The 27894-nt window shown below is 39.6% G+C and overlaps 2 protein-coding genes across 2 annotated transcripts in view; one reads left to right on the forward strand and one right to left on the reverse strand.

Annotated features, from left to right (window-relative positions):
• The window catches only part of Fntb (Farnesyl transferase beta subunit), a 167901-nt gene that overhangs the window by 39518 nt on the left and 100489 nt on the right, over positions 1–27894 (reverse strand). The window lies entirely within an intron of this gene.
• LOC140224876 (uncharacterized) lies at positions 9684–26266 on the forward strand. Its single transcript, XM_072301820.1, has 3 exons — positions 9684–13627; positions 14901–15621; positions 25956–26266. The coding sequence occupies exons 2-3, from the start codon at positions 15092–15094 to the stop codon at positions 25978–25980; spliced, it is 555 nt and encodes a 184-aa protein (XP_072157921.1). The 5' UTR covers positions 9684–13627; positions 14901–15091; the 3' UTR covers positions 25981–26266.

Consider the following 27894-nt stretch of genomic DNA (forward strand, 5'->3'; position numbering starts at 1 on the left):
CGACTCCCTAACCGACGAATGCAACAAGTGCAAATCCGAATTAACCCGTCAGCTCGATCTCCGCGGCGGCCGTGGCGTGGCTGTGACGGCGAATGAGAGGTCAATAAGTCAAGTCGGTGTGAAAAAGCCCGAAGATGCAAGCTCGGCAAGGCCGGTGTCCAGAATGTGAAAGGGATCCTACGTCGTGTCCAAAGCTCCAAGCTCCGAAGCTCCGACGTGTTCTGATGGTGAGCTCACGGCCCCTGCGCCCTGCCTCTGCTCCCGGCTTGTGAAATCCGGCCTTGTTTACGGAATCCGGGCAGATTTGTCAGCTTCGCAGGGGTTTTCGGCATACCGAGTGCAGGTCACGAACTCCCCTTCCAAAAGCTCGGCTCCGCACGGCTCGCGACAATAAGCCCATATCTACCGCCGTCATGGTGAAGGGAGCAGTAAGTGCATTTCTGTATGAGCCATGATTATCACGTGCTTTATGTGTCTCGAGGTTCATCCCAGCATAGCGAAGAGATAGATAGAGATAGAGATAGAGATAGATAGAGATAGATAGCGAAGAGAGCAGTAAGTGCATTTTTGTATGATCCGTGATTAGCACATGCTTTTATGTGTCTCGAGTTCATCCCAGCATGCCCTTACTGCTCTCTTCGCTATTTCTGCAGATATCCTTGCTCCTTGCCAGGGTTACACGCGTGAAATGAAAAATATGAAAGATTGGAAATTTCCGTGAAATATTGCATGAAATTTCACGAGACTGTGAAATATTTCATATTTTTCATGGGCTGGCGTATGCAACCCGCACCTAAACATACAAACGTAGAGGAAATTCACAATTTTTACTTTTGCGTAACATATAAAGGAGCCGGTATTTTTCAATTTCTTTCAATAATTTCTGATATTTCATGATATATTTCACGTGAAATTTCAAGATTTTATTTTTCATGAAAAATTGCAACACTGATCTTTGTACATATATGTAACTACTTTTTCAAAGCATCTCTCTCGTCCGTACAAGTCCATGCTTTTCAGGACTGAAAGGAAAATACAATTACGTTATAGAGACGATATGGTGGTGCGCCCCGACCATCACGAGGGCCGACCTATTGGAGACTCGCGTCGACCCAGTGGTGATTATTGAAAGTTGACAACACTTAAAATTAAAACAATGAACGAAACTCAAAAACAGCGAACCGATATATCAACTAAGGCTAAAATCAACTTAAAAACTCAATTCGCTTACGTATCTAATTGCCACCAGACTAGTTTCGGGAGCTTTCATCCATCTCCCATCTTCAGTGGTTGTTGACTGATTCGGAATTCGTGGTCGCATTGCACGCATGTGGCTGAACTTTGGACTCCAATGCTCGGAACAGGATGTTTCTAATCCATCCAAATCCTCATTTAAAACGTTCGCGCGGTGTTTAAAAATATATAACTTCTCTGCTGTGTTTAGTTGACTGACTTTGGTGACTGATTTGAGTAATTCAGGTTTTAAATCTATGCTGTGTTTTGCCTCCCAAAAATGCTTTGCCACTGCTGATTTTGTTGTTTCTTCATTTTTTTATGTTCCTAGCGTGCTCTTTAGCTCTTGTTTCGATATCTCTTTTCGTTTGTCCGATGTACACTTTCTCGCATCCAGACAATTTATTTTATAAATTCCCGATTTTTTTAAAACGGGTGTCTCATCTTTTAAATTCCTCATTCCAATATTTCTAAGGTTGTATTTATTTTTGGGAGCTACGCATAGACCATAATTTTTAAAAACTTTTTTCAGGTCTGAATAGATTGCAGGATGATAGTTTACTGAAACCCATTTTCTTTCTTCACAATCCTTTTGAAGGGTGGTAATATTCCTGATTCGTTGTTTGTATTTTGCTGTGTTAATTATCCTATTGATTTCTGATGCCTCAAACCCATTTTTTTTGCCCTATTTCAATAATTCTTGTCCTTTCCCTATTCAGTCTTTCTGGTGTCAAGGGGACTTTGATCATTCTTTGTATTAAACTTCTAAATGCGGCTAATTTGTGCTCACGTGGGTTATACGCTTTTTCATTGATGTATACGTCAACATGTGTGGGTTTTCGATATATATCGAATTCAAGCTTATTATTTACCCTGATTACTTTCAAATCTAAAAATGGGAGAGTCCCCTCTTTTTCTATTTCCACTGTGAAATTGACGGTATCTTCTATTGAATTCAGTAATTGTAAGCACTCGTCTACTTTATCTCTGTCTATAACGGCGAATATGTCGTCAACTTTTCGAGACCAATGTTTGAATAACGAGCTACTTTCCTTTACGTTCATCTCTAGGTCACTCATAAATAATTCGGATAAAATTGAAGATAAAGGGTTACCCATTGTAAGGCCGTCTTTTTGAATGTAAAACTTGTTGTTAAATTGGAAAAAGCGTTGTTCTGTGCATACTGTTATTATTTGCATGTATTCCTCAATATTTTTCTCACTAATGTTATTCTTTTCAAACCATTTCCTGCACAAAGTTTTTGTTTTTTCGAGGGGTATACTAGGGTAAAGCGACTCCACATCGAATGACACAAGGATGTCATTTTTGTCTAATCTGATATCCTTTACTTTTTCCACAAAATCGAAGGAGTTTTTTATACTTAGGGAATCGAAACTTTCAAACAAATTTAATCTTTTATTCATCCATTTAGCTAATTTATATGCGGGTGAGTTCACGCTGCTCACAATTGGTCTCATTTTATCTCCGGGTTTGTGGATCTTGGGCAAAGTATATAATTTTGGAGTCATTGGGTTGTTAATTTTTAGATGCTTCTTTTCACTATCTGCTATTATGTTATTACAGACTTTAAGACAATCATTTACTTGTTTTTTTGTACTTGTTCAAGGGGTCTTTCTTTAGTAATTTGAATGCTTCATCATTGAGCATATTTTCAGTTCTTCTAATGTAGTTATCTTTGTCAAGGATGACTACTGTGTTACCTTTATCAGCTTTTGTTATCACTAGATTTTTTTGCTCCAATTTTTTGACTAATTTGCAATGTTGTTTACTCCTTTTGGATTGATGTTTGTTTACTTTCTGGATAATTGGTAGGCACTCATTTTTGAAACTATTTTTTAAATTATATTGCAGCCTGTTGGATGCATTGTCAATATCTAAAATATAGTCCTCTATGTTTTGACAGTAACTAAAACAAGATTTAATGCCTTGGTTAAGGAGGGCTTTTTCTTCAGACGATAACTCATAACCTGAGAGATTTTTGAAGTTTTCCTCTCTAGTTTTAATCACCAATTTCTTGTTTGGGTTTAGGCACATAAATTTCTTTTTTAATGTTGCTTTCTTTATGAAAAAGCTTCTGTTAATGTCATCGTATAAACATTTTTCTACCGCATTCCACCAATTTCCATTCATGCGTTTTGTCAAAAATAAATGGAGGTTGTATGCTTCTAACTCTAATCTCGTTCTTTTAGAATAGTGATTGCTAATTTCCAATTGAATAACTTTTTGTTTCAATTTAATTTTCGTAATATCAGATTGGGCTTTGTTTTTAATGTGTTTGTCTACAAAATTTGGGAACACTTTTTTCTGAAGGCAAAGCTTTAAGAAGTGGATGTCACCTGATATATTCTTTATCTGTTTCTTCAGTCGAAAATATTTCCTAATGTCAGCCATTGTAAAATCCGGGTACATTTTTCCACGAACACTTTCTCTTATCACACCGAACACGTTTGTTACATTTCCGAAATCCGTCAACATTTTGTTTCACGATATTGAATATTTACGATTAAAACAATGAACGAAACTAAAAAACAGCGAACCGATTAAATCAACTAAGGCTAAAATCAACTTAAAAACTCAATTCGCTTACGTATCTAATTGTCACCAGACTAGTTTCGGGAGCTTTTATCCATCTCCCATCTTCAGTGGTTGTTGACTGATTCGGAATTCGTGGTCGCATTGCACGCATGTAGCTGAACTTTGGACTCCAATGCTCGGAACAGGATGTTGTCTAGTCCATCCAAATCCTCATTTAAAACGTTCGCGCGGTGTTTAAAAATATATAACTTCTCTGCTGTGTTTAATTGACTGACTTTGGTGACTGATTTGAGTAATTCAGGTTTTAATTCTATGCTGTGTTTTGCCTCCCAAAAATGCTTTGCCACTGCTGATTTTGTTGTTTCTTCGTTTTTTTATGTTCCTAGCGTGCTCTTTAGCTCTTGTTTCGATATCTCTTTTCGTTTGTCCGATGTACACTTTCTCGCATCCAGAACAATTTATTTTATAAATTCCCGATTTTTTTAAAACGGGTGTCTCATCTTTTAAATTCCTCATTCCAATATTTCTAAGGTTGTATTTATTTTTGGGAGCTACGCATAGACCATAATTTTTAAAAACTTTTTTCAGGTCTGAATAGATTGCAGGATGATAGTTTACTGAAACCCATTTTCTTTCTTCACAATCTTTTTGAAGGGTGGTAATATTCCTGATTCGTTGTTTGTATTTTGCTGTGTTAATTATCCTATTGATTTCTGATGCCTCAAACCCATTTTTTTGCCCTATTTCAATAATTCTTGTCCTTTCCCTATTCAGTCTTTCTGGTGTCAAGGGGACTTTGATCATTCTTTGTATTAAACTTCTAAATGCGGCTAATTTGTGCTCACGTGGGTTATACGCTTTTTCATTGATGTACACGTCAACATGTGTGGGTTTTCGATATATATCGAATTCAAGCCTATTATTTACCCTGATTACTTTCAAATCTAAAAATGGGAGAGTCCCCTCTTTTTCTATTTCCACTGTGAAATTGACGGTATCTTCTATTGAATTCAGTAATTGTAAGCACTCGTCTACTTTATCTCTGTCTATAACGGCGAATATGTCGTCAACTTTTCGAGACCAATGTTTGAATAACGAGCTACTTTCCTTTACGTTCATCTCTAGGTCACTCATAAATAATTCGGATAAAATTGAAGATAAAGGGTTACCCATTGTAAGGCCGTCTTTTTGAATGTAAAACTTGTTGTTAAATTGGAAAAAGCGTTGTTCTGTGCATACTGTTATTATTTGCATGTATTCCTCAATATTTTTCTCACTAATGTTATTCTTTTCAAACCATTTCCTGCACAAAGTTTTTGTTTTTTCGAGGGGTATACTAGGGTAAAGCGACTCCACATCGAATGACACAAGGATGTCATTTTTGTCTAATCTGATATCCTTTACTTTTTCCACAAAATCGAAGGAGTTTTTTATACTTAGGGAATCGAAACTTTCAAACAAATTTAATCTTTTATTCATCCATTTAGCTAATTTATATGCGGGTGAGTTCACGCTGCTCACAATTGGTCTCATTTTATCTCCGGGTTTGTGGATCTTGGGCAAAGTATATAATTTTGGAGTCATTGGGTTGTTAATTTTTAGATGCTTCTTTTCACTATCTGCTATTATGTTATTACAGACTTTAAGACAATCATTTACTTGTTTTTTGTACTTGTTCAAGGGGTCTTTCTTTAGTAATTTGAATGCTTCATCATTGAGCATATTTTCAGTTCTTCTAATGTAGTTATCTTTGTCAAGGATGACTACTGTGTTACCTTTATCAGCTTTTGTTATCACTAGATTTTTTTGCTCCAATTTTTTGACTAATTTGCAATGTTGTTTACTCCTTTTGGATTGATGTTTGTTTACTTTCTGGATAATTGGTAGGCACTCATTTTTGAAACTATTTTTTAAATTATATTGCACCCTTCAAAAAGATTGTGAAGAAAGAAAATGGGTTTCAGTAAACTATCATCCTGCAATCTATTCAGACCTGAAAAAAGTTTTAAAAATTATGGTCTATGCGTAGCTCCAAAAATAAATACAACCTTAGAAATATTGGAATGAGGAATTTAAAAGATGAGACACCCGTTTTAAAAAAATCGGGAATTTATAAAATAAATTGTTCTGGATGCGAGAAAGTGTACATCGGACAAACGAAAAGAGATATCGAAACAAGAGCTAAAGAGCACGCTAGGAACATAAAAAACGAAGAAACAACAAAATCAGCAGTGGCAAAGCATTTTTGGGAGGCAAAACACAGCATAGAATTAAAACCTGAATTACTCAAATCAGTCACCAAAGTCAGTCAATTAAACACAGCAGAGAAGTTATATATTTTTAAACACCGCGCGAACGTTTTAAATGAGGATTTGGATGGACTAGACAACATCCTGTTCCGAGCATTGGAGTCCAAAGTTCAGCTACATGCGTGCAATGCGACCACGAATTCCGAATCAGTCAACAACCACTGAAGATGGGAGATGGATAAAAGCTCCCGAAACTAGTCTGGTGACAATTAGATACGTAAGCGAATTGAGTTTTTTAAGTTGATTTAGCCTTAGTTGATCTAGAACAAATTTTAATCAACACCGTTTAATTGATTAGACTCTTGCGGTAGGTTAGAAGACATGTTCAAATGGACGTATTTCTGCCAAACGGAAGTAAGTTCATTCAGATATGAGCCCTAAGACCCATAAAAATATATGCACGACAGGGCTCACGTCATAATGCACATAGTTCCGTTCGGCAAAAATACTTCCATTTGACGTCTAGAAGTCGAAGGCGGATGCGTTCGCCCTTTGAACTGATGGCGAGAAGATATCGGGATAACGAAACTTGAAAGTCGGTTCAAGATCTAACTTAGATACTTTCTGCAAAGCCACTTAATCTTTGTCGACAGTGGTGCATGAATATATGTTCAAAGCCTTCTCTGTCCAGCGGTTTTTAGCGGTGAGCAGTGAAGACTCAACGAAGGAAAAGTGTCTTTAATGGCACTTGGCATAGGGCAAAGAATTCCTTTCAAAGAGATTTCCTATTTTGCGCCGTTAACACTACCCACGGTTGCCTAGTCTTATCAATTTGTTGTCTTTGCTGGAAAAACTAAAACTTACATGCTGTATTTGAAGGGCTTGGAGGACAAAGGCGCATTATAGTGCAGTTTTTTCTATTTCGAGAAATACGCGTTTGAAGTTTCGAAATAACATGGATCCTCGGGTGGAAAAAAAAGTTCAAACTGACTTTGTGATGCTTAAAAATTGGATTTTGGGAGCGAATTTTTCACACATGCATTAAGACTAGTTTGGTCCACCTTGGGTTGCCGTTAGTTAGTCTGTACCTCCTTTGTCCATTGCAACCACCCACACTGAAAGAAAATTCTCGGCGTTTTTACCAAGGTCCGTTGGCACCTTTACTATCTCACTGTTTTTTCCCAATTATTGGTAATTTTACCAAGACCGACTAGTAAGCTTACCTAAAAACCGGTATTTTTACTGTTTTTTTTCAGAGAAGAATATTTCAGAGAAGGTATTTTTTCTGTTTTTTTTTTTTAAGAATTCTTTTTAAGAATTCCACTTTTATTGGTAATCAATTCCCGGTAACTTTGCCATTTTATCTCGGTAATTCTACCACAGTCGATAAAAAATATTGGCGTTTTTACCAAGGTCCAGTAAAATTACCGAGGAAGTTCAATAATTTTACCGAGATTTCTTGGTAAAATTACCAATTCCAAAAATGGTAATATTATCAAGAAAAAACTGGGATCGAATAGAACCCTGAATTCTTGGTAATTTTACCCTTTTCTTAGTAAATACACCGAGATTTTTTTTTTCAGTGTGGGTTGCTGTTTGTTAGTCTGTTGCCTACCTCCTTTGTCCATTGCAACCACCCTCCTCCACCAATAGAATCCCTCCACACCCCTTTTGTATTCTTTGTCCATAGCTTTGTCTATCAATTTCAATAATCGGCCCGCTGTTGCGACACTCACAATGCGTACCGGGGAGCGGCAACCGGGCGTCGCGTCGCGTTGGTTCCCTGGAAATCGGGACATCCCCGCGTCCGCCGCCAGGAATCAACGGGGCTTCGATGGAAGCCCAGATATCGATGGCTGTATAGACTCCCGCGAGCTTGACTGGGTTCGAACCCCGAGCCAGATCCAGATGGTGATTTAGATTAGATCGACCGAGTCATTCCTCCGGCGCAGAAGTTCTCACTGCCAGTGGCGAATATCACCGACGCCACCGCCGTTTAGTTTAGAAGCAACGTATGAACCATCAGATCCCTGATGGACATAAGTGTTCTTACGGCCGCTGCCGCTGTTGCAGCACATCCCTCCAGGTGACAGATGAGCACGTGAGAGCAGAGCGCGTTCACTTCAACTGCTACGCTGCCATGCTAAGGGAAAACGCCGTTTGGACATTCGAAAATTGCCAAATTACCCCGAATGAAACGTGTATTTTTGAGGAAATCCATGCATATTTTTTCTAGAAATTTTCAGATATTTTAGATTAAATGGTGAGCCAAATGGAGAATTTGCAAGGGTCTGAAATTTGATGAATTTCCTGTTTAAGTGGAATCCTCTGAGTGAACTGAACACGAAGATACCCTTGATTCATAAATTGAGCGATTATTAGAGGAGATATGACAAAATAACCGATTCTGCTAAAATACATGTGTTTAAATGGGAAATGCCGCCAGATGACGTCACAAGGCGGCGCATTTTCTCACTTTTAAATCAATTTTTCTCCAATTTCCCATGTCAGAAAAAAATTATGAAAAATATTGCGAACTCAGCTCATTAGGCACTTTCAGATGAAGCAATAAAAAAATTGCGTGCAAATTCTCCAATGGAGAATGAAATGTGTATTTTTGAGGAAACCCATGCTTATTTTTTCTAGACATTTTCAGATATTTTAGATTAAATGGTGAGCCAAATTGGCTGAAAAATTCGAGGAAAAATATTCTCAATATTCCCAGTGAATTCGGGTTTTCTCGAAGGAAATATGGCAACGTCTGGAGGCTCATACGGCGTTTTTCCTCAGCACGGCAGTACGGTATACGGTGCAGCTGATGCACAGAATTTTTCAAACTCAGCTTACTGGACGCGAGATTTATCCAAGGCTTAACCTGGAAACCAGTAGCGTGGCGTAAATTGCGATGTATCGATTGTTCTGCCTTTTAAGCCTATGGTAAAGAATCGATTGTTAAAGTGTTCGCTGCGAACACCCAGTTTATCGATCCTTTTCCATAGATTTAAATGGTATAATGTTCGATATATCGCAAATCACGCGCACGCCACGCCACTGCTGGAGACCGCGAATCTTGATCGCGGTATATGTCTCAGAATCTCCGCTCCTGTTTGATAGAATGGGAGCTGAAGGAGCTTAATTTGTCATTTTTCAGGCAAGGACATAACTACACTTCGTATTGAACTCTGTCGTCCATATAACTCAGTGCTTTTCCGGGCTCATCTCAAAGTGTAGTTACGCCCTTTTGTCAGCCGAGCGACGAATTGAATTCGCTGGGTGCGGAGCGGTCACTTCTCGGCTGCTGTGTCTCAGAATCTCAGAATCTCAGAATCTCAGAATCTTAGAATCTCCGCTAACGTCTCATATATATAATACATAATTGCGTGTGAAACGTTACTGATTTAAGGAGAACTTGACATCCCTGAAGGCAGTTTTCTCCGCTGAGAATGCGCTTCGGCCCTAAAGATGATAGCTGCGATACCAGTGGCCGACCTCGGCGTTGACCGTACTGACCGCCCCTGGGATGCGCTTCGCGCCCATGTTATTTGCCGCCCATGGGCCGCCTGTATTTTGCCGCCCCCTTCCCATTCGTTTTGAAACATCAATAAAAACCATCAAGTGAACGTGCCAGCGGGGAATGGGTGCATAAGACGCGTTTACTCGTGTTGGACAATTTTTTTGGGAAAGCCCTGTCAACACTACTAGCAAAGGTTCACGGAACTTTGCGCGAAATTTAAGTTTCGTAAACCTATCTCTTTGTGGACAAGGCCTTCCATTCATAAGAAATGTACGATGAAATTATGATTTTAAATTCCGCCGCGCCGCGCAAACCGCACCGTGTTTGGCGCAATGCGTGAAGTATTCCGACAGGCTTGTAGGTACCATGATTTTCACGCCAACCGCTGCTGAACGCACTCTGATTGACGCAATGCGTGAAGTATCCATGCATTCTTGCAGGCGCTATTCGTTTCACGCCGACCACAGTGACCGCACTATGTTTTATGCAATGCGTGAAGTATTCGTGCAGTCTTGTAGGCGCTAATATGTGTTACATGCCGATCGATCGCCGCGCCGAGACTTCTCCTTTTCATCTCAAGTCCTCGTCATCATTTCTCTCCAAGTCGCGCCGTTCCAGGCCAAATTGCGTGTTTGGTTTCTCTCTTAACTCGAAAAATTAAAGGTGCTGTCACTTGTATCACTGAAAGACGAACAAATTAGAAATTACTATAGTTTAACTCTCAGGATATGAGAGATTTTTTCGCATTTCCTCATTTGTGATTTTTTTTCTGAATCCGATTTTTTTTATACCTACATTTAAAAAAATTGCCCCTAGATTTGCCGCCATGTGGCAACCCCCTTAATCCGACCCTGAGCTATACTACTCGGAGACTAAAACTTTTTTTTAAATACAGGTTAGCGCTTTATGTTGCACCATTAGGTACTTCACATAGAAACTGACCCAAACATGCAAAATTGTGAAGGCAACCTAATCTTAACCTGACTTAGCCTGATTGAATGCTGATGTTCAAAAAATTTCTGACGATTCTCCCTCAAATTGGCCGCGTTCAGCAGAGGGGAACCTAACCACATCAGCTATTGCCAAATTCAACTGAGCAATTTAATTTTTTACGTTTGAGCGGATTCCCACCAAAATTTAAGAGGATTTGCTCCGTACTATGCAGGAAATTCACTGAAATTTGCACCAAAAAATTCGCACATCCGTTTTTATGTAAAAAATTTATCTGCCAGATTGAATTTGGCAATATCCGATGTGGTGTGGTTCCTTTCTGCTTAACCGGTCCAAATAGAATGAAAGTGTGTCAGTGCTAATCTTTTGCCAAAGTTAACGCGCGATCAATACATTGCAAAGTACCTCGAGTACATAGTAAGCTCTATCATCTTAATCTCCCCGTGGCACTCCATTCGATAAGCATAAAATATCTGTGGTTTGTGTTGCAAGCGGCAAGTATGTTCAAGATGCTACCGTTGCGGATTTTAAATTGGAGGTACGCCAACTGCGACGGAAGGCGCAGGCGAAGGAGAGGCTTGCTGATCCTCAGGATAAAAGTCGTGATCGGTCTACTAAGTCCCGAAATAGCCAATTCATCTCTTTGATTTCACCTAGCTATAAAATAAAATAATGACCACAGAGGCTGAATGAAAATATGTTTTAAAAAAGGTTCAGCAGAACGATTTTTTTTCCAAATTTACACAGAGAAAATGATTTGATAAAATCTGCGTTATTGTTGATGTCAGATGGGTTTCTACCAGTGGCGAGGCGCTTTTTGCGATATATCGACTGATCTGTCATTTAAACCGATGGAAATGGATCGATAAGCAGGGTGTTTGCAACATGTGTGAAGTATTCATGCAGTCTTGTAGGCGCTATGCGTTTCACGCCGCCCGCTGCTGACCGCAGCGACCGCACCATCTTTGACGCAATGCGTGAAGTATTCATGCAGTCTTGTAGGCGCTAATACGTGGTACATGCCGACCGCCGCGCCGAGGGTTTCTCCTTTTCATCTCAAGTTCTCGTCATCATTGCTCTCTGCGTCGCGCCGTTCCAGGCCAAATTCCGTGTTCGATTTCTCTCTTAGTCTTAACTCGACTAATTAAAGGTGCTGTCTATTGTATCACAGAAAGACGACAAAATTAGAGATATACTCTCAGGAAATGAGAGATTTTGTCACCTTTTCCCGTTTGTATTTTTTTCTGAATCCGATTTTTCTTTATACCTACATTTAAAAAAATTGCAATTTGCAATTTTTGCTCTTGGCGGCAGGTGGAAGCTTTTACTTTCGGGGATTCAACAGTTCCTTATGGACAATTATAAGGGAGCAACAGTCATCGCCCTAATTTCGGCTGTTGACCTACCTACATAGTGGATGAAGAGCTTCGGGTGACGTCATGAGCCAAACAAGTTTCCCAAACTTCGGCCATTTTCGGCCTGTTTGCAAAACGAAACTGCCAACACGTTGTTGAACATCAACCATGTAGGTAAGTCAACAGTGGAATGCTGAAGTCCCGAAAGTAAAAGCCTCGTACTAGCCCCAGGGTCCCTTGTCTCTGGGTGTCACTGATGTGACCTTTGGTACTGGCTTGGACGTTATCTTTTCGCGCCTTGTGGTCTTTCGGCCTGCGGCTGAGAGTGGCAATGAAGAAGGCGAGGGCCTGCTGGAACTGAAACTGTTCTTCTTATTATCAGACTTCAACTCCTCCTTGTTCGCGTTGCTCCTTAGTGCATATGCTCCACTTCGTGGCGACGCAGTCTCAGTTGGAAAATTCGCCGTCGATAATCCAGCGAACGATTTAATTGTGTTAGTGATAGTCGCTGATATCAGCATGCCGTGAGTGTACGTAGTGTATTTTGAAATATCGATAGAATCGACTTTAATTTCCTTAGGATGTTTACGTTTTAGCTATTGACATTCTCCACATTCTTCATTCTTTTGAGGTGGCACAAGCTTTTGCTGAGTGGAATTTCAGTGATATTTCACTGTAATTTGCACAAACAGAGAAAACTTTCAAACCAGGTGTTATGTGAAGAAACACTGCACACATTTATACAAGGTACATAATTTTATCAGAACAATTTACCTTCAAAATTAGTCAAAAAACACGGACACGACGCGACGTGACTTCAACTCGACGTTGCTTATGAGAAGTTCAATTTACAAATTAATGGAACGATTGATCATGGGAAGCTGCTGAGAAGGAAACTTATTGTCGAAGGTTGTTTGATTTGCATTAGATGTTAGGCGCGGCCAGCCACTGCCGGGACCCATGGTGCCTGAAACATGTTTGATTTGTGGAGTAGCCATGACACACAGCACCAAGTTCTTACCACACTATTAGGCTACGAATTTGCAACGAGAAATTAGTCTGATTTGAAACACTAAATGTCACATATAATTACAATAAAATCCCTAAAATACGATTGTCAAGTTCGAAAATTTTAAAGACACTTCAACGCCCTGCACAATTTTTTGTTGTCGCAGCGCCCTGGGCCTGGAGAAGCCAGGCGTCCAAAAAGCTTTATCACTCAATCCATCTTGTACCGATATTCAATAAAAGTATGATAAAGAAAGATGCGGTTGACTGATAAAAGCAACGAGTAAGTTCAGCTTGCTCGATGCTCGGTTTTGGAATTCATAGAAAGAGACCGAAAATGTGGGAGAAAGGGAGATAAAAAAAACTCTATGAATAACTGCGTTGCGGAGCAAGCGACAGATCACTGGGGCGAGGTGGAAACACCGCGAAGAGAGGTAAATTAGTTCTTTCATGCCTCCTTGAATTGCTGAAGTAATACGATTGATCTTAGGCTCACTCCTTCAAGCAACTTTTACTGCTCCTAGGTCACTAACATTGCCTACTCTAGTTATTGAAGGCGAACTGGTCAGAGTGAGCGCGCACAACCGTAGTGCTGTAGTGTTAACCCGATATTATAATGTTGGAAACAAATGAGCATTCTCCAATTACTGGACTTTCTTCTCACTGCTCCAAACTAGCCCTAACAACTATTGAAATTGTATCTAATTTCACCAATTTTGACGTAAGGAATATTCGAAAACATTGACAAAAGTATAATGGAGGTGAGTTTTACTGTTTAACTGTTGGTCTCAGTCAATAAATGAACACATTGCCATAGAATCTAAGAATGGCTTGCCAAACTTTGAGACAGAGATATGCCACTTTTGGACCGGCTTTTTGGAAGTTCAAATTAGAACTTAGACTATGAAAAATCTAATCGTCGCGTCGTCGATGTATCGGAAGAATGTCTCGTACATTAATATTCCAATGCATTTGCCGGAGCTGAACACTATTCCCCTAAGTCTTGTACTGATACTCGTTAGAGCTCAAAATTGTAGACTCTAATTAAAATTTTGGGACTTTTTGGCCTTGTTTGCTCCTCAAAATAGTGTGGACCCAGCACAATTTTACCATATTGTTACATACAGATCCGGCCACTTTTCTTTGTGTATTTTTCTTGTTTTACATTAAAGTGGAAAAGCAACAGCAGACAATCGTATCTACAAATTACTGGGTTTTTGTCCATCCTACGTGTATAAAATGAAAGAAACACTTTTGCCTACGAAAAGAATTACTAAATCTAGAATTTACTAAATAATCTACCAAAAGAATTTATTTAAATTCCAGCTAATTAGGTGCCAGCAGTTGCGGTTAAACTTAAAGTTAACAAACGCCTCTAGATAAATTATATTGATTAAAAAGATAAAAAGATTAAAATAATATAATTAGTAATATTTAAGTGCTGGTCATGTAGTTTAGAGAATGCCTGATAAAAGGGTTATTATGATATAATAATTTATGAAATTTAAAAAATTACTTCTAAAGATTTGTAAGCTAATCCAAGCTATTGGATTCATATTTCAATCATAGATCATTCGAATCTCTTATCTTGTGAAGTATAAAAGGTTTTATTAATTTATCTGGTAGCTAGAAGACAAAAATGGCTCCCAGCAAATTTTGTAAATTACTTATATTTAGCGGATTGCCCTTAGTTTTTGAAGAGTTTTAATACATTTTAATAATGTTGCTGTGCGGCTTAAACTTAAAGCCTGGAATCTGAGATTCTTTAACTGACCCCACCATCCACGCCGCAATCGCTCGATTCGGATTACCAAATACACTGAAAAAAATATGGTAGATTTTACCGTACTCTGACACGGTGATACGAGTATGGTAATGTACATCAGACACTATGGTTGCATTTACCATATTATGGTAAGTATCAGCAGAGTTCTGTTGAATACCACCATAATTTTGGTTATTCTCACCGAATGATATCACTGTGTAAAAAATCAAATAGACTTAAAGTAGATATTACCATTCTTTTTTTTTCAGTGTAGATATTTTTGTTAAGCTTAAAGGGCGGAGCCGCTTGCTTTCAACGTTCGGAGGTAATTAAGATAGCGAATGATAAACGTCACAATGATGCACGGCACACAAGTAAGAGGAAGGTGTGGGGGTTGAGGGAGGAAGGCAAGGCGTTACACCCGTAACGAGACGTCAGCCGAAGCGGAAATTATCGAGGTATGCGCAAACACATTGTTGCCGTCATTTCAACTCCGCCTCGCCAATTTCACGTGCATATTCGGGATAATCCGGAGCTTTCTCTTCGACTGGACAACACCACCAAAAAGCTCGCTTATCATGTTGCCAGAGCTTCTAGTGACACGCTGGATTGGAAAAGGGATTCTCTGATTTTTGGCGAATATTTGGCATCGCGTTTGGATGACGTCTTGTTCCATCAAGCTCCCAGACTCGGTGTGACATTTCCTCTGGAGGCCCTCTCCGGCGTGGCCCATGAATATTTTAAGGAGCCTGGCGATTGCCTTGTGAGGAGAAGTGACTTCAGCATCAACTACGGGTACAAGCTCGGGCAACTTCATTGGATTGCAAACCTCACCGCTCTACTCAAGTTGCATTTCAAGGAGGTGACCAAAGAGAGGTCATTTTCCGTCGGGCAGAAGTTGATTGCAAAAGTTTCGACTCGTGTAACTTTCACCGGTCTTTTCTCGACCGCCATGAGAAGAGATCGTTTCTGCCCATTCTCGGCTGTATTGTAAGTTTGTGCGCTCTGATGCAGTGATAGACCGATTAGATTTAAGGAAGATATGACTACGAATGATTTGGACCGAGTTTAACAGAAAGGAACCAAGCCACATCAGCGATTGCCAAGTTTAACTGGGCAATTATATTTTTTACGAGAGAACGGTTGTTCGGATTCCTTTGAACATTTTAAGGAATTTGTTTCGCACCACGGAGAATTTTCACTGAAATTTGCACGAAAATCCACACAACCGTTTTCATGTAAAAAATTAAATTGCCCAATTAAATTTGGCAATAGCTGATGTGGCTTGGTTCCTTTCTGTTTAACGCGGTCCATTTTGTTACACAAATATAATCATGCAAAGACATAATAGAATCAAAGATTCAGAATTTTAACTTCAAATCATGGCGTTCTTGGGGAGCAGGAGTGCAAGTAGTTGAAAATCCAATACTTTTGCGAAATTCTAGACAGATAATGTTCTTGACGGTGGATTTGAACTTTTGGTTCGCATACGGAAAATTTTGCAGAAGAATAGCTTTAAATTCGAAAAATAGATTTCCCAAAATTTTCAAGACCCCCAAAAGGACTCAGACCCTTCCTAGAAAAAAGGAAGCCAGGCCACTCCCAGAAAACTCCTTGGGCCACGCATTTGATCTTGATACGACCCTTCGGTATTACATCTAGAAGAGGATAATGAGGGACCTATCATTTTTCCGTCAGGTTTAAACTGCCGTGCACAGCGAGATGACAGTGGAAACTAACGGTTGACACAGCAAGCTGTGAAAAGTAAACTGGGCCACTTCGCGAATGGACACCAAGTTTGTTCTGAGGAAAAATGTCGTATGAACCTTCAAGCGTCGCCAAATTTCCTCCAATAAAATACAAATTCATTCGGAAAGTTTTAAATATTTATCTTTTAATTTTCCTGGCAATATTAATCGCAATTCAATCTAGAATACCTGAAAATTTCAAAATAAGAATATGCATAACTTTCTTCCACAACATACATTTTTCATCAGAGAAAGTGGAAGATTTGCAGGTGTCTGAAATTTGATGGTTTTCAAATTTAATTGGAAACTGAACTGAGTACGAGAAGATCTTCGGTTTAAAAATTGAACAATTATGGGAGGAGATATGTCCAAATGATCGAAACTGCTAAACTACACGCGTTTAAACACGAAATACCGCCTGATGACGTCACGAGGCTGTACATTTTCTCACTTTTAAATATGTCTCTACAATTTCCCATACCAGAAAAAATGTTAAAGAAAAACTGCTAAATTTGGTTCCACTGAAAAAAATAATATGCTGTTTTAGCATCTAGGATGCCAAAAATGTGTCTGGTGATCCCAAGATGCTGCCTTAACTGCCCCCGCAGTTAACTTTACATCCTGTGAATGTAAATTCAATTGAGTCGGCAACCAAGGCAGCATCTTAAGACCACCAGACACATTTTTGACATCCTAGATGCTGAAACAGCATACCATTTTTACTTTCTTGCTCCCCTAGGGTAGAGAGGAAGTATTGTCATCCTCCAAGAAAAAAAAAAAAGAAAAAAAAAGTTGAAATTTCATCATTACTAGATGTTTTAAGGTCCCAGGAGTCAAAATAACCATACTTGTTTTCAGTGTAGGCATTCTCAGATGAAGAAATACAAAATTTTCGTGCTAATTCTCCATTTGGCAATATGCGAGTGTTCATACGATATTCTTCCTCAGGACGACAGAAGTCAGAGCCGGATCAAAAAGGGCGTGCGTTTAGGCGGCGGCCAGAGGCGGAGGGACTGACAGGGTAGCGAACGGCACGGGCGGGCGCTGCGCCTTAAAATTTCAGAACGCCTCCAAGCGTGCCGCTCGCATGAAAGTGCTAATCATCGGGCTCCAACGCCAGAGAAGTTACTCGGGGCCGGGATCGTTAGTGTAATTGCTCAGCTGTCTCAGCCCGAGCTTTCGAAAATTCAAACTCAGGGATCGTTTTAAGGGATATGATGGGTGACGCTCATCGTTGCCGGAGTCACCGCGAGGAGTACCTTTTGAGCAGCGATATATCGATTGTTATGCCATTTGGATTACATTTTGCAATAAGGAATCACTATCTCTGGCTCGTCTATAAAAGCACATATCTGTATACGGAAACCAATCGCATGTATGTTCTTTCTACAATGAGCCAGAGATAATGGTTCCTTATTGCAAAATGTAATCCATTTAAACCTTTGGAAAAGGATCGATAAACAGGGTGTTCGCAGCGAACACTTAAATAATTGATTCTTTACCATAGGTTTAAATGGCATAACAATCGATTTATCGAAAAGCACGCCACGCCACTTCTTTCGAGCTCCCCGGAAAATCTTATGTCAGGGTACACTGGCGGCGGTGGAACTCAGGATTGACTCGTTCCGTCGAGTCAGAATTTGCGGTGATTCCGTTCTCGTCTCGTTCTTGTCAATTTTCGAGCTTGTACGAATTTTGAAGCGGGAAAATAAGGCCACTTCATGGATATGATGTCGGTGAGTCTGGTCTCCCTGGTTTATCTTTATGAGGATAGACAATGCTGGTCGCTTGTACGAAAGATATGAGAACGTGAATCCCTGAATCGGTTGTTTTCAAAAGGGTCGAGCAAGTCTGTTTTCAACAGAGTCTTGTGGATCGATTTTTGAATCTTTATCGAATGACCTCGATTGACGCATGAAAGTAATATCTTGGCAATATTATGTATCAATCGAAGTCATTCGGTTACAATTCGTCAGTCAAGGCGCTGGTTTATTCGCGCTGGATATTCGTGTGTTTTCTCTGGGCTCACAAAAAATAAGATATTTTCCTCTGAAAAACCGGATTGAAATTAAGATAAATTTCAGAGAAGGATGGATGCAGAGTTTGAAACTCACCTTTGAGTTTTAGGAGCGACGTGGCGCATCAAGCCCAATTTTTAGGCTCCATTAAAGCTTTTTTAGGGGCCAAATTGACTTTTTGCCTATATATTACGGCGCCTTTGGTGAAAAGTTAGACGCGAGATGTTTCCGTAACAGAACTAGTAAGTAGCTGTAACTTGGGGAAGACAAAAGCACTAAGGATGAAATCGTTAAGAATAGAAAAAGCTTTCACTTGTAGCTCTGAGAATTTCGAATAATCATCTCATATGAAAATTCAGATTTTTAGGGAGCAAACTTTAGGGGCCACGTCGGCTCAGAGCCTTCATTTTTTAGGCGCCATGGCCGATTTTTCAGGCGCATTTGGCGCGTTGGCACCTGTGAGTTTCGAACACCGGATAGATGTACCCTCTGCCATTAATAATTATGGGAGAAAAGGCTGTTTAGAACAGAAATCCTTAATATTCTTCAATCACTAACAATGCCCATAATAAAAAAAAAGAACGCACACACCACATACCTCATTTGCCCAAAGTTTTTGAGGGCTAGTTTGTCCAGCAAATCCGAGTTTGTTGAAGATCCTGAAAAAGGAGCAGTGAGTGAGAGCATCTTTATACTCGTGGTCATCTACTAGTAGCGTTGAAGGTTTTTCCGGGAAAATAAGATATTTATCTCGAACGGCCTCGAACCCGTTCGGCAGAGGCCAATTTAAAGGGGTTCAAAATCGGTTGGACGGGGCTACGACGCGTTTTCATCGGGAGAAATTATTTTTTTCGGCTTTCCTGCGTGCAGTTTGAAACAGGATGTACAAGGGAAGGGAAATCTGCCCCGTCGATTGCATGAACCCATTGTTGCCAGCTCGTTCATCAAGCTTGCTCATCCGTTAAGGGCGCGCGGGGAAGTCGTTGTTAAATTTGGTAACCTTGGAGCTAGGTCCGGCCAGAGGGAACCCAATTTCCTGGCCTCTCCTCGGACGGTAATGAGCTCTGTCATAAGAAAACCGCTACAAAATGACCAATGTGCCTGGACTTCCTTCCGCTCGGCCAGGGGTTGGCCGCCCTGAACTTTATGAGCTTCTCAGATAACTTCCTTGACAATGCCCTTCGATGGTCGTCCAGCCGATATTTTTCATCCCCCGCGGACCCTCGGTATTAGGGTTCGCACGACTAATCCGCGGGCTGCTCATGCTGTAGCTGAACATTATTTCACTTCTTATTTGAATATAGTTCACATCCGTTCAGGTCAAAGGCGGTTCTAAGGGGGTGCTGGTCACCCCCAAGAAAAATTAATTTCGTAAAACAGACTTTTGGTGAAATACAAACACTGGAAAAAAAAGAAAAAAAAAAACACATCGGATCTAGAGTCCAGACTCTTGAAAACATTGGCAAGAAATAGGACTCTTGATTCAATCAGATTTAAGCTTAAATCAAAAGGAAATCGGCTCAAATTAAGAGGCTTGGTTCTTGATTTAAGCTTAAATCTGATTGAATCAAGAGTATTTTTTCTTGTTGATGTTTTTAAGAGTCTGGACTTTAGATCCAATGTGTTTTTTTTTTCCAGTGAAGGTTGAAAGGTCGAGAACTAATCATAAAATGAGGTTCAAAAATTGATAGTTCGCGTTTCATAAGTTCTTGCAATTCTTTTACTTTACTTAGCTTTGCATATCGATGGTGAAACTACCAGACCACGTATCTCGGTTCGCGATGTTGTAGACTTCCTGCCATACTTTATTTTTTGAATGGAAAACTACTCAACGTAAATATGTGAAAACTTCCGTGGTTTTTTTCTTTTCTGTGAAAATTTCAAGAAATGAGACTGATTTTTTCTCTTTCAAAAAAATAAAATTGGAGCGGGGATTTTTAGACACCGCAAACAAGATACGTGGTCTAGTAGTTACACCATCGATACCTATATTACTTTTCAACTGATGTAATATGTATGTAAAAAAGACTAGATTGCCGCTGTTTTAGATTTATGTTACGTCCCGTTGGCGAAAGTGCCCTAGAAACAGGGCAACTTTTTTGTCCCATCCGACCGGTCAAAAATCTGAAAAAGAAGCCGGTTGTGAATTTTAAATGTACTCTAACGGACAAATATCTCCCACTGACCAATTTCCAATGAATATTTTTTGAAATTTGTAATAAAACTATAAAGTATCAAAATCAAGGCCGGATTAAGGGGGTGGCCACATGGGCCGCGGCCCATGGCGGCAAATTTAGGGGAAGGCAAATGTTCTAATTTTTTTCAAATGTAGGTATCAAGAAAAAAATCTGATTCAGAATCACAAATGAGGAAAAGCGAAAAAATCTCATATCCTAAGAGTTGAAGTATAGTAATTTCTAATTTGTTCGTCTTTCGGTGACATAAGAGACAGCGTCTTTCATTAGTCTAGCTGAGAGAGAAACCAAACACGCAATTTGACCTGGAGCGGGACGGCGCAAAGAGCAATGATGGCGAGAACTTGAGATGGAAAGGAGAAGCCCTATCGGCGCACCGGTCAGCATGAAACACATATTAGCACCTACAAGACTCCATGAATACTTCACGCATTGCGTCAAACGTAGTGCGGTCAGCAGCATAGCGGTTGGCGCGAAACTCATAGTGCCTACAAGACTGCATGAATACTTCACGCATTGCGTCAAAAACAGTGCGGTCACTTGGTCAGCAGCGGTCAGCGTGAAACTCATAGCGCCTACAAGACTGTAGGGATACTTCAAGCATTTGCGCCATAATATTCCTACGTAGGTACTCTGTTACGCGAGTGCGACAACAAACGACAACCCGTCGGCCGTGCATTTCTGAAAAAGTGAGAAAAGTGGAAGCGCCTTCAATTTTTTAATGGGCAACATTCCCATTCGTCGAACACGAATAGTTGCATCAAGGCTTCGCAATCAACTCAATTTAGCTTTTGTAAGGGACATTCGTCGGCTAGCACATATACCGGATTTAATATATTGTCGACCGGCTCTCTTGGTATATTTTTCGGACTTCTGACCAGCCAGTCCGTGGATTGGCTGCTCATATCAGGGTCTTCGTTCGGGAGAAATCGACGGGAAAAGTTTTACTACAGACAACTTCTTCACTGAAAAAAAAATTCTCGGCGTTTTTACCAAGGTCCGTTGGTACCTTTACCATCTCACTTTTTTTTTTACCAATTATTGGTAATTTTACCAAGACAGACTGGTAAGCTTACCTAAAAACCAGTATTTTTACTGATGTTTTTCCAGGTAAGAATACCACTTTTATTGGTAATCAATTCCCGGTAACTTTGCCATTTTATCTCGGTAATATACTACCACAGTCGATAAAAAATATTGGCGTTTTTACCAAGGTTCAGTAAAATTACCGAGAAAGTTCAATAATTTTACCGAGATTTCTCAGTAAAATTACCAATTCCATAAATGGTAATTTTACCAAGAAATAAGTGGGATCAAATAGAACCCTGAATTCTTGGTAATTTTACCCTTTTCTTGGTAAATACACCAAGATTTTTTTTTCAGTGTTTAAGGAGAGGGGGGGGGGAATATATTCAACCATTAAAACAAAAACAAAAATAGCTGCAGCAAATCAGTGTAACTAAGTTACAATAAATTGATGTTTTAAAGAGAAATTTGGACTGAATAAGAGAATGCAGTGTTGCTCGGTGCTTGCGTGGAACACAGTAGAGGGTGAGGCAAAGTTGAGGGTTGAATGGAGAAAAGCTCGCAGGCCTGTCACATGCAGACACCAGACGATCCAAGTCTTGCCTCCGATGCTGGATATAGTATAAATAATCCCCTCAGTACTGTTTTTTCTTATTTTTCCAGCTCTTCCGTGATTTTCGAAGCACTGCGGCATTCCTGAAATGTGTAAAGTATAAAGAATCCCGCAAGTTTCAAAAACAAAAAATCTCAAATAAATTCACCCTTTCCTCTATCATAGATTCTTTCATTATTTCCCCAAATTCCCGACGCACTTTTCATGTTGAATCTTGTCGACCATGAATTATCTTACATTTCCATACCTTTGAAGATTTCAGGCATTCTTAGAAAATGCTTCAGAGAAGCATTTTACTTCTTACACATCTATTTCTTCATTGTTGTTATATTTCTATGGCTTCAATTAATGAAAAATAAAATTAAAAGAATAAATTACATTAAAATATCAGCGTGCATTCTGTACTACAAAATATCTCTTGAAAAATCTTATGATGGGTTTGTCGCGTGCAAAAGATACACCAATTTAGTGAACTTCAGTAAAGTAAATCTCATAATAATCACAATGGGCATAACAAAAAAGGCTGATGTTGTGCGAATTTTGCAGTTTTTTTCATATTTCCCTGTTTGCAAGTGAATTTTCTCAGACGCCGGCGACAAGGGATGCCAGAAGAGAGACAAGCAATCTTTCAAACCTTTTATCGTGTGCGATTTCAACAGACGCTATTAGTGGCGACGTCATCATAGGGATTCTCCATTATATCGAATTGGATCCAAACAATAACATTGACATAACCTGTTTCAATGCTACCAATGCGGAAAATCTATATATACCGCTTTTCTGTGACGTGGCATGAATAGCGTCTATCGTTTTCATGCGTTTGCTTCCTTCTTCCTCCTTTTCGCAAAAACAAAATCTCTAGATCGACTAAAATCATACGTGAATGAATCATTAGGAAAGTTAGCGTAATTGCGTCAAACGTAGTGCGGTCAGCAGCGGTTGGCGTGAAACTCAGTGCCTACAAGACTGCATGAATACTTCACGCATTGCGTCAAAAACAGTGCGGTCACTTGGTCAGCAGCGGTCAGCGTGAAACGCATAGCGCCTTCAAGACTGTAGGGATACTTCGCGCATTGCGCCAAACACAGTTCGGTTGGCGCGGTGGCGGAAATTAAGATCATTAGACCAAATTCATGTTTATTCTTAATCATAATTTTTTCGTTCTTTTCTTATAAATGAAAGGCATCGTCCACACAGAGATAGGTCTACAGAACTTAATTTTCGAGCAAAGTTCCGTGAACTTTTGCAAGTGTTGACAGGGCTTTCACAAAAAATGTGCCAAACGCGAGTAAACGCGTCCTATGTGCCCCTCCTCGGGCACGTTCACCTGATGGTTTCTATAGATGTTTCAAAACGAATGAGATGGGGCGGTAAAATACAGGCGGCCCATGGGCGGAAAAAAGGTAAATCCGGCCCTGGTCCTGATATCAAATTTATTTAAATCAACCCCATGAAAACACGAAATACCTTCAAGTTTTGTCAAGTCTCATATCTTAGACAAGTCTTCCAATAAACCTCATTCAAAACAAAGTAAAGGATGGCGATTCTATCATAAAATAGCAAGAAGCTTGTTACCGCCATTTTCTTTCAGCACTGCATCTTTTTCATTAATGATCAGCGTTTTGGGAGCATTCGGAACCGAAATACTTCCCATAAATTCATGAATTTCCCCTATTTATATCAGTTCCTCAGAGCCAAAAGGTACCTAACTTCATTTTAGCCATTCCAAGATAGATATCAGGGACACCCGTGCGTCGGCCTCGTTGATTCCAGTGTAAACCATAATTTTTGAAATGCCGTATCTCAGAACCGTCGCACGGTGGATCGTGTCAATTAGAAAGGTCGGACATAAAATTGTTGACTAAAACTGCAAATTTTGATGTTTGTCGCATTTTAAATTTTAAGGGATGCTTCTGACGGAAAATTTCACGGGGAAACCAATGTAAACACTTTTAGTACCTCAAATTTTTGTATAAACAGAGTTATGAGCTCTTAAAGTTTCCAAATTATGTCCAACCTCTCATATTGACTCGATCCACTGAGCGTCGTAAGATAGGGCTACAATATTGTCCACACACACGGAACCGTTAATGGAGATTTCGAAGACGCCACCGATTCGATTTTTCCAAAAATGTGAGGTCTGGGTCTGTGATGTATTGACGGCAATTTTTGAGGAACGAAGAACTCTATCACATATATGAGGACTTATCTGTAACAATAGCGGATGTGAAAAATTACCTTTTCGAAACACATTCAAAAAACTGTTTTGGCATCGAGAAAATTTTGAGAAAATTCTTGAGATGTGATCTTCGAGATCTGTACATTATGCCGGAGCCAAACATATTAAATTTTTGTGTGTACAAAACAGTTTTTTAAGCGTGTTTCGGAAAGGTAATTTTTCACATCCGCTATTGTTACAGCTAAGTCCTCATATACTTCTATCTATAGATGATTTGATTAAGGACGATAGAAAATTCTTTGGACCAAATCTTGGAAAGTTCCTCTCGAAACTTAATCGCGAAGTAATTTTGACGCGATTAAAACCACTCCAAGACTCGCGTTTAACTGGCGGGGGGCTTCATGGGGGACGAGGCGGGGGGAGGGGCGCGGCGAGCTAGTGCGAGAATGTTGCGAGCATCTTGTTCGATGGGGGGGAGGGGGCAAGGCGTCGTTTCCATGGCAACCGCTGACATTGACAAATGGATAGCGTGAAAGCAGGCGTTGCCTCGCTCCGTCATTTGTCTTCCTCTCTTCCACTCAGGCCCTGCACTCAACTTGCAAGTTCCATCCGACTTGCAAGCTCGCCTCTTGCGCTCCGCGTCCCATGCACCCCTTTCACGCAACGCTTTTGTTACACAGCTTATTCAGTTTTAGGTAAATTTTCCCTCCCTCACCCCCTCGGCAGTGCCCCTCCCCCCTCCCCCACCGCCATCCGGTGCCTCTGGCCCTCTGCTTCCAGACGACGCAGCCTCTTGGTTCCCCAAGTCTGCAACTTTGAAATTGTTAAGTTGAAAGAGAGCAGCAGCGAGTAACGCTTTTCTACCCCTAACATTTTTTCCTCCCTTACCCGACAACTACCCTTTTCCACACGAAGGTGCCGGACTAAAGTTTCGAAGAAGTAAAAAAAAAATCTGAAGCTTTGAAATTGTTAAGTTAAAAGAGAACAGTAGCGAGTTTTCCCCCTCAAAATGTATTCCTCCCTCTTTCGACATAACCCCATTTTTCCACATGAAGTTGCCGCACTTGAGTTCCGAATAAATTAAAAAATTTCAATTTATCTGCACTTTGAAATTGTTTAATTAGAAGAGAGTAGTAGTGGGTAACGCTTTTCTCCCCCTAACATTTTTTTCCTTCCTTACCCAACAAACCCTCTTTTCCACTTGAAGGCGCCGGACTGAAGTTCCGAGGAAATTAAAAATTTTCAGTTTGTCTGCAACTTTGAGTTTGTTCAGTCAAAATAGCAAGTAACGCTTTTCTGCCCCTAACATTTTTTCCTTCCTACCCAACAACCTCCGATTGAATCAAAAGTATTTTTTCTTGTCAATGTTTTCAAGAGTCTGGACTCTAGGTCCAATGTGTTTTTTCCAGTGAAAGAAAACTTCTGTTGCCTTAAGTGCTGTTTCTTTAATTTTTACGCTTCATGGAGTGATTTTCATATTTTTAAGGCGCCTGTTAATAATTAACAGTGGTAATGTCATAATTATTTGTCTTTTAAAAATGGCAGGAACTTGGATCAAATGCGAAGTTGACGAAGATACAGAGATGTCTTAAGACGGAGTAAAAAGGGTAGTCTCCCCATAACTTGTAAATCTTTACCGGCTTGTTATCATTTTAGCAATTTTATGGCGTCTCAGATTAATTATAGAAGAAAAAAAAAATAAAAGTTGTCAACGAAGGTATATAAAGAATTTTTCCAACACTCAAATTTTCATCATGAGATATATGAATATATATCTGTATGTGAGCAATTTGAATAATAATATCAAGATACTTGTTACGTCATAGATGCATAAGTTAAGTTTCATACATATATGTTAGAGCACTCTTAAATAAATTACCTCCTATTGATCAATGGTTGAATTTTGTTAAGGAAGCAATAAAAAATAACATAGCAGAATGCATTGCGATGCTTAAATGAATTCTACCCTTCATTAATTTCATCATGTAATAATCATTCAAAAAACTTTTTGACCGTAAAAGTGTACTTTAATAAGATAAAATTGTGTTGTCATAGACTCGTGCATTCGTGGCAACAGAGGATCAGTGATGAACTGGCAGCGAATTTCGCTCTCTTTTATTCAAGAAAACTGCAATATTAATAAATAATTAGTTTTCTTTCCGCCAACTTTTCCTCGCTCATGCTACACCACTGCGCTCGGATTTGAACTCATCACAGAAATGTACAATAACTTTTATCCTTCTTCTCCCTCTCCTCTCATTTTCCCGCCTAAGTTTTATTTCACGGCGAGGAACTTTCCCGCGCTACCAAGGTTTTCTTTTTTTTCTCTATTTTTTTAATCATATCCCTGCGCATTTCATTTTTTCCGGCTTCCTTCTCAGGCCTCCCTTTTCTTTAACATCAGTTCAGCGATGCGATTGTAGAGGGTAACGCAAATGCAAAATGCTGAAAATTTTCTCTGAATGCGCAGATACATGACTGAAGACACAATTAAGAAAAATGGACTGAAGAATAAGATGACTTCTGAGGTATATTTCAGTGGCGTGGCGTGCTTTGCTATACATCGATTTATCTGCCATTTAAACCTATGGAATTAGATCGAAAATCAGACTGTTCGCAACGAACACCTAAATAATCGATTCCTTACCATAGCTTTAAATGAGGAAATATCGATCATCGATCATTCACGCCTCGCCACCGGATTATTTGTAACTATAAGTCATAGTTATATGCACTAAAAGTGTATATTTTCAGTTAATCTCTGAAAACTACTATAGTTTATTACTGTTTTATCGGCTTTCGTTTGAATCTGTATATTCTTTTCACCAAAGATTGGATTAGAACCTCCTCAAGGTTGCCGTTCATTTTTTCCGCCTTTGATTCAAGCATTTAAGCCTTTCAATAATCGCTTCAATTGTAGCGCAGTTTCCATAATAGTCGAGCTTAAATAGATTGGAGCAAAATGTTTTCTTAAAATATTCTTGAAAATAATCTACAGTTGGAACTTATTACACCTTGAAATAATGATTTTTTGAAAAATAATTTTTTGGAGAGGTTTACAGGCACAGTCGAAGATTTAAAGCCGCTCAAAGGTTTCCTCGTCCCATCAAATTGTGCCCTTTAAAAGAAACTAGAGTGGCAATTCAGTTTATATTCTAATACTTTCTTTTTGATATTATTTTCAAAGTTTCTAAATGCAGCGATCTCGGATGATCTGATCTGCTTAAAACTGAGCGCGAAAAGTTTGTTTCACAAAAATGTCTCTCCTTCTCCCCTTTTTCTTAAGCTGAAGCAAATGCGCGCTACATACTCAACAATATGAATACTTTTTCGTACTGTTTAATTTTCCGTCTCAAATTTGAGATGAACAACTGTACGACGATTTTAACTTTCATTTTCTTATGAGGACCAAAAGTCTCAGTGGTTCGTTTCACTGAAGAAAAATCTTAAATTGATTCTAGCCATACGGCCATACGGGCGAAAA

The sequence above is a fragment of the Bemisia tabaci genome, chromosome 6 (genome assembly GCF_918797505.1).
Source record: "Bemisia tabaci chromosome 6, PGI_BMITA_v3".
Classification (NCBI taxonomy): Eukaryota; Metazoa; Arthropoda; class Insecta; order Hemiptera; family Aleyrodidae; genus Bemisia; species Bemisia tabaci.

What these genes read in the sequence shown, in the direction of transcription:
- LOC140224876 (XM_072301820.1), top strand. Translation starts at nt 15,092, where the DNA reads ATGCGCAAACACATTGTTGCCGTCATTTCAACTCCGCCTCGCCAATTT. An exon ending in TGCCCATTCTCGGCTGTATT is followed by an intron (nt 15,622 to 25,955) that starts GTAAGTTTGTGC and finishes TAAAAATGGCAG; the next exon opens with GAACTTGGATCAAATGCGAA.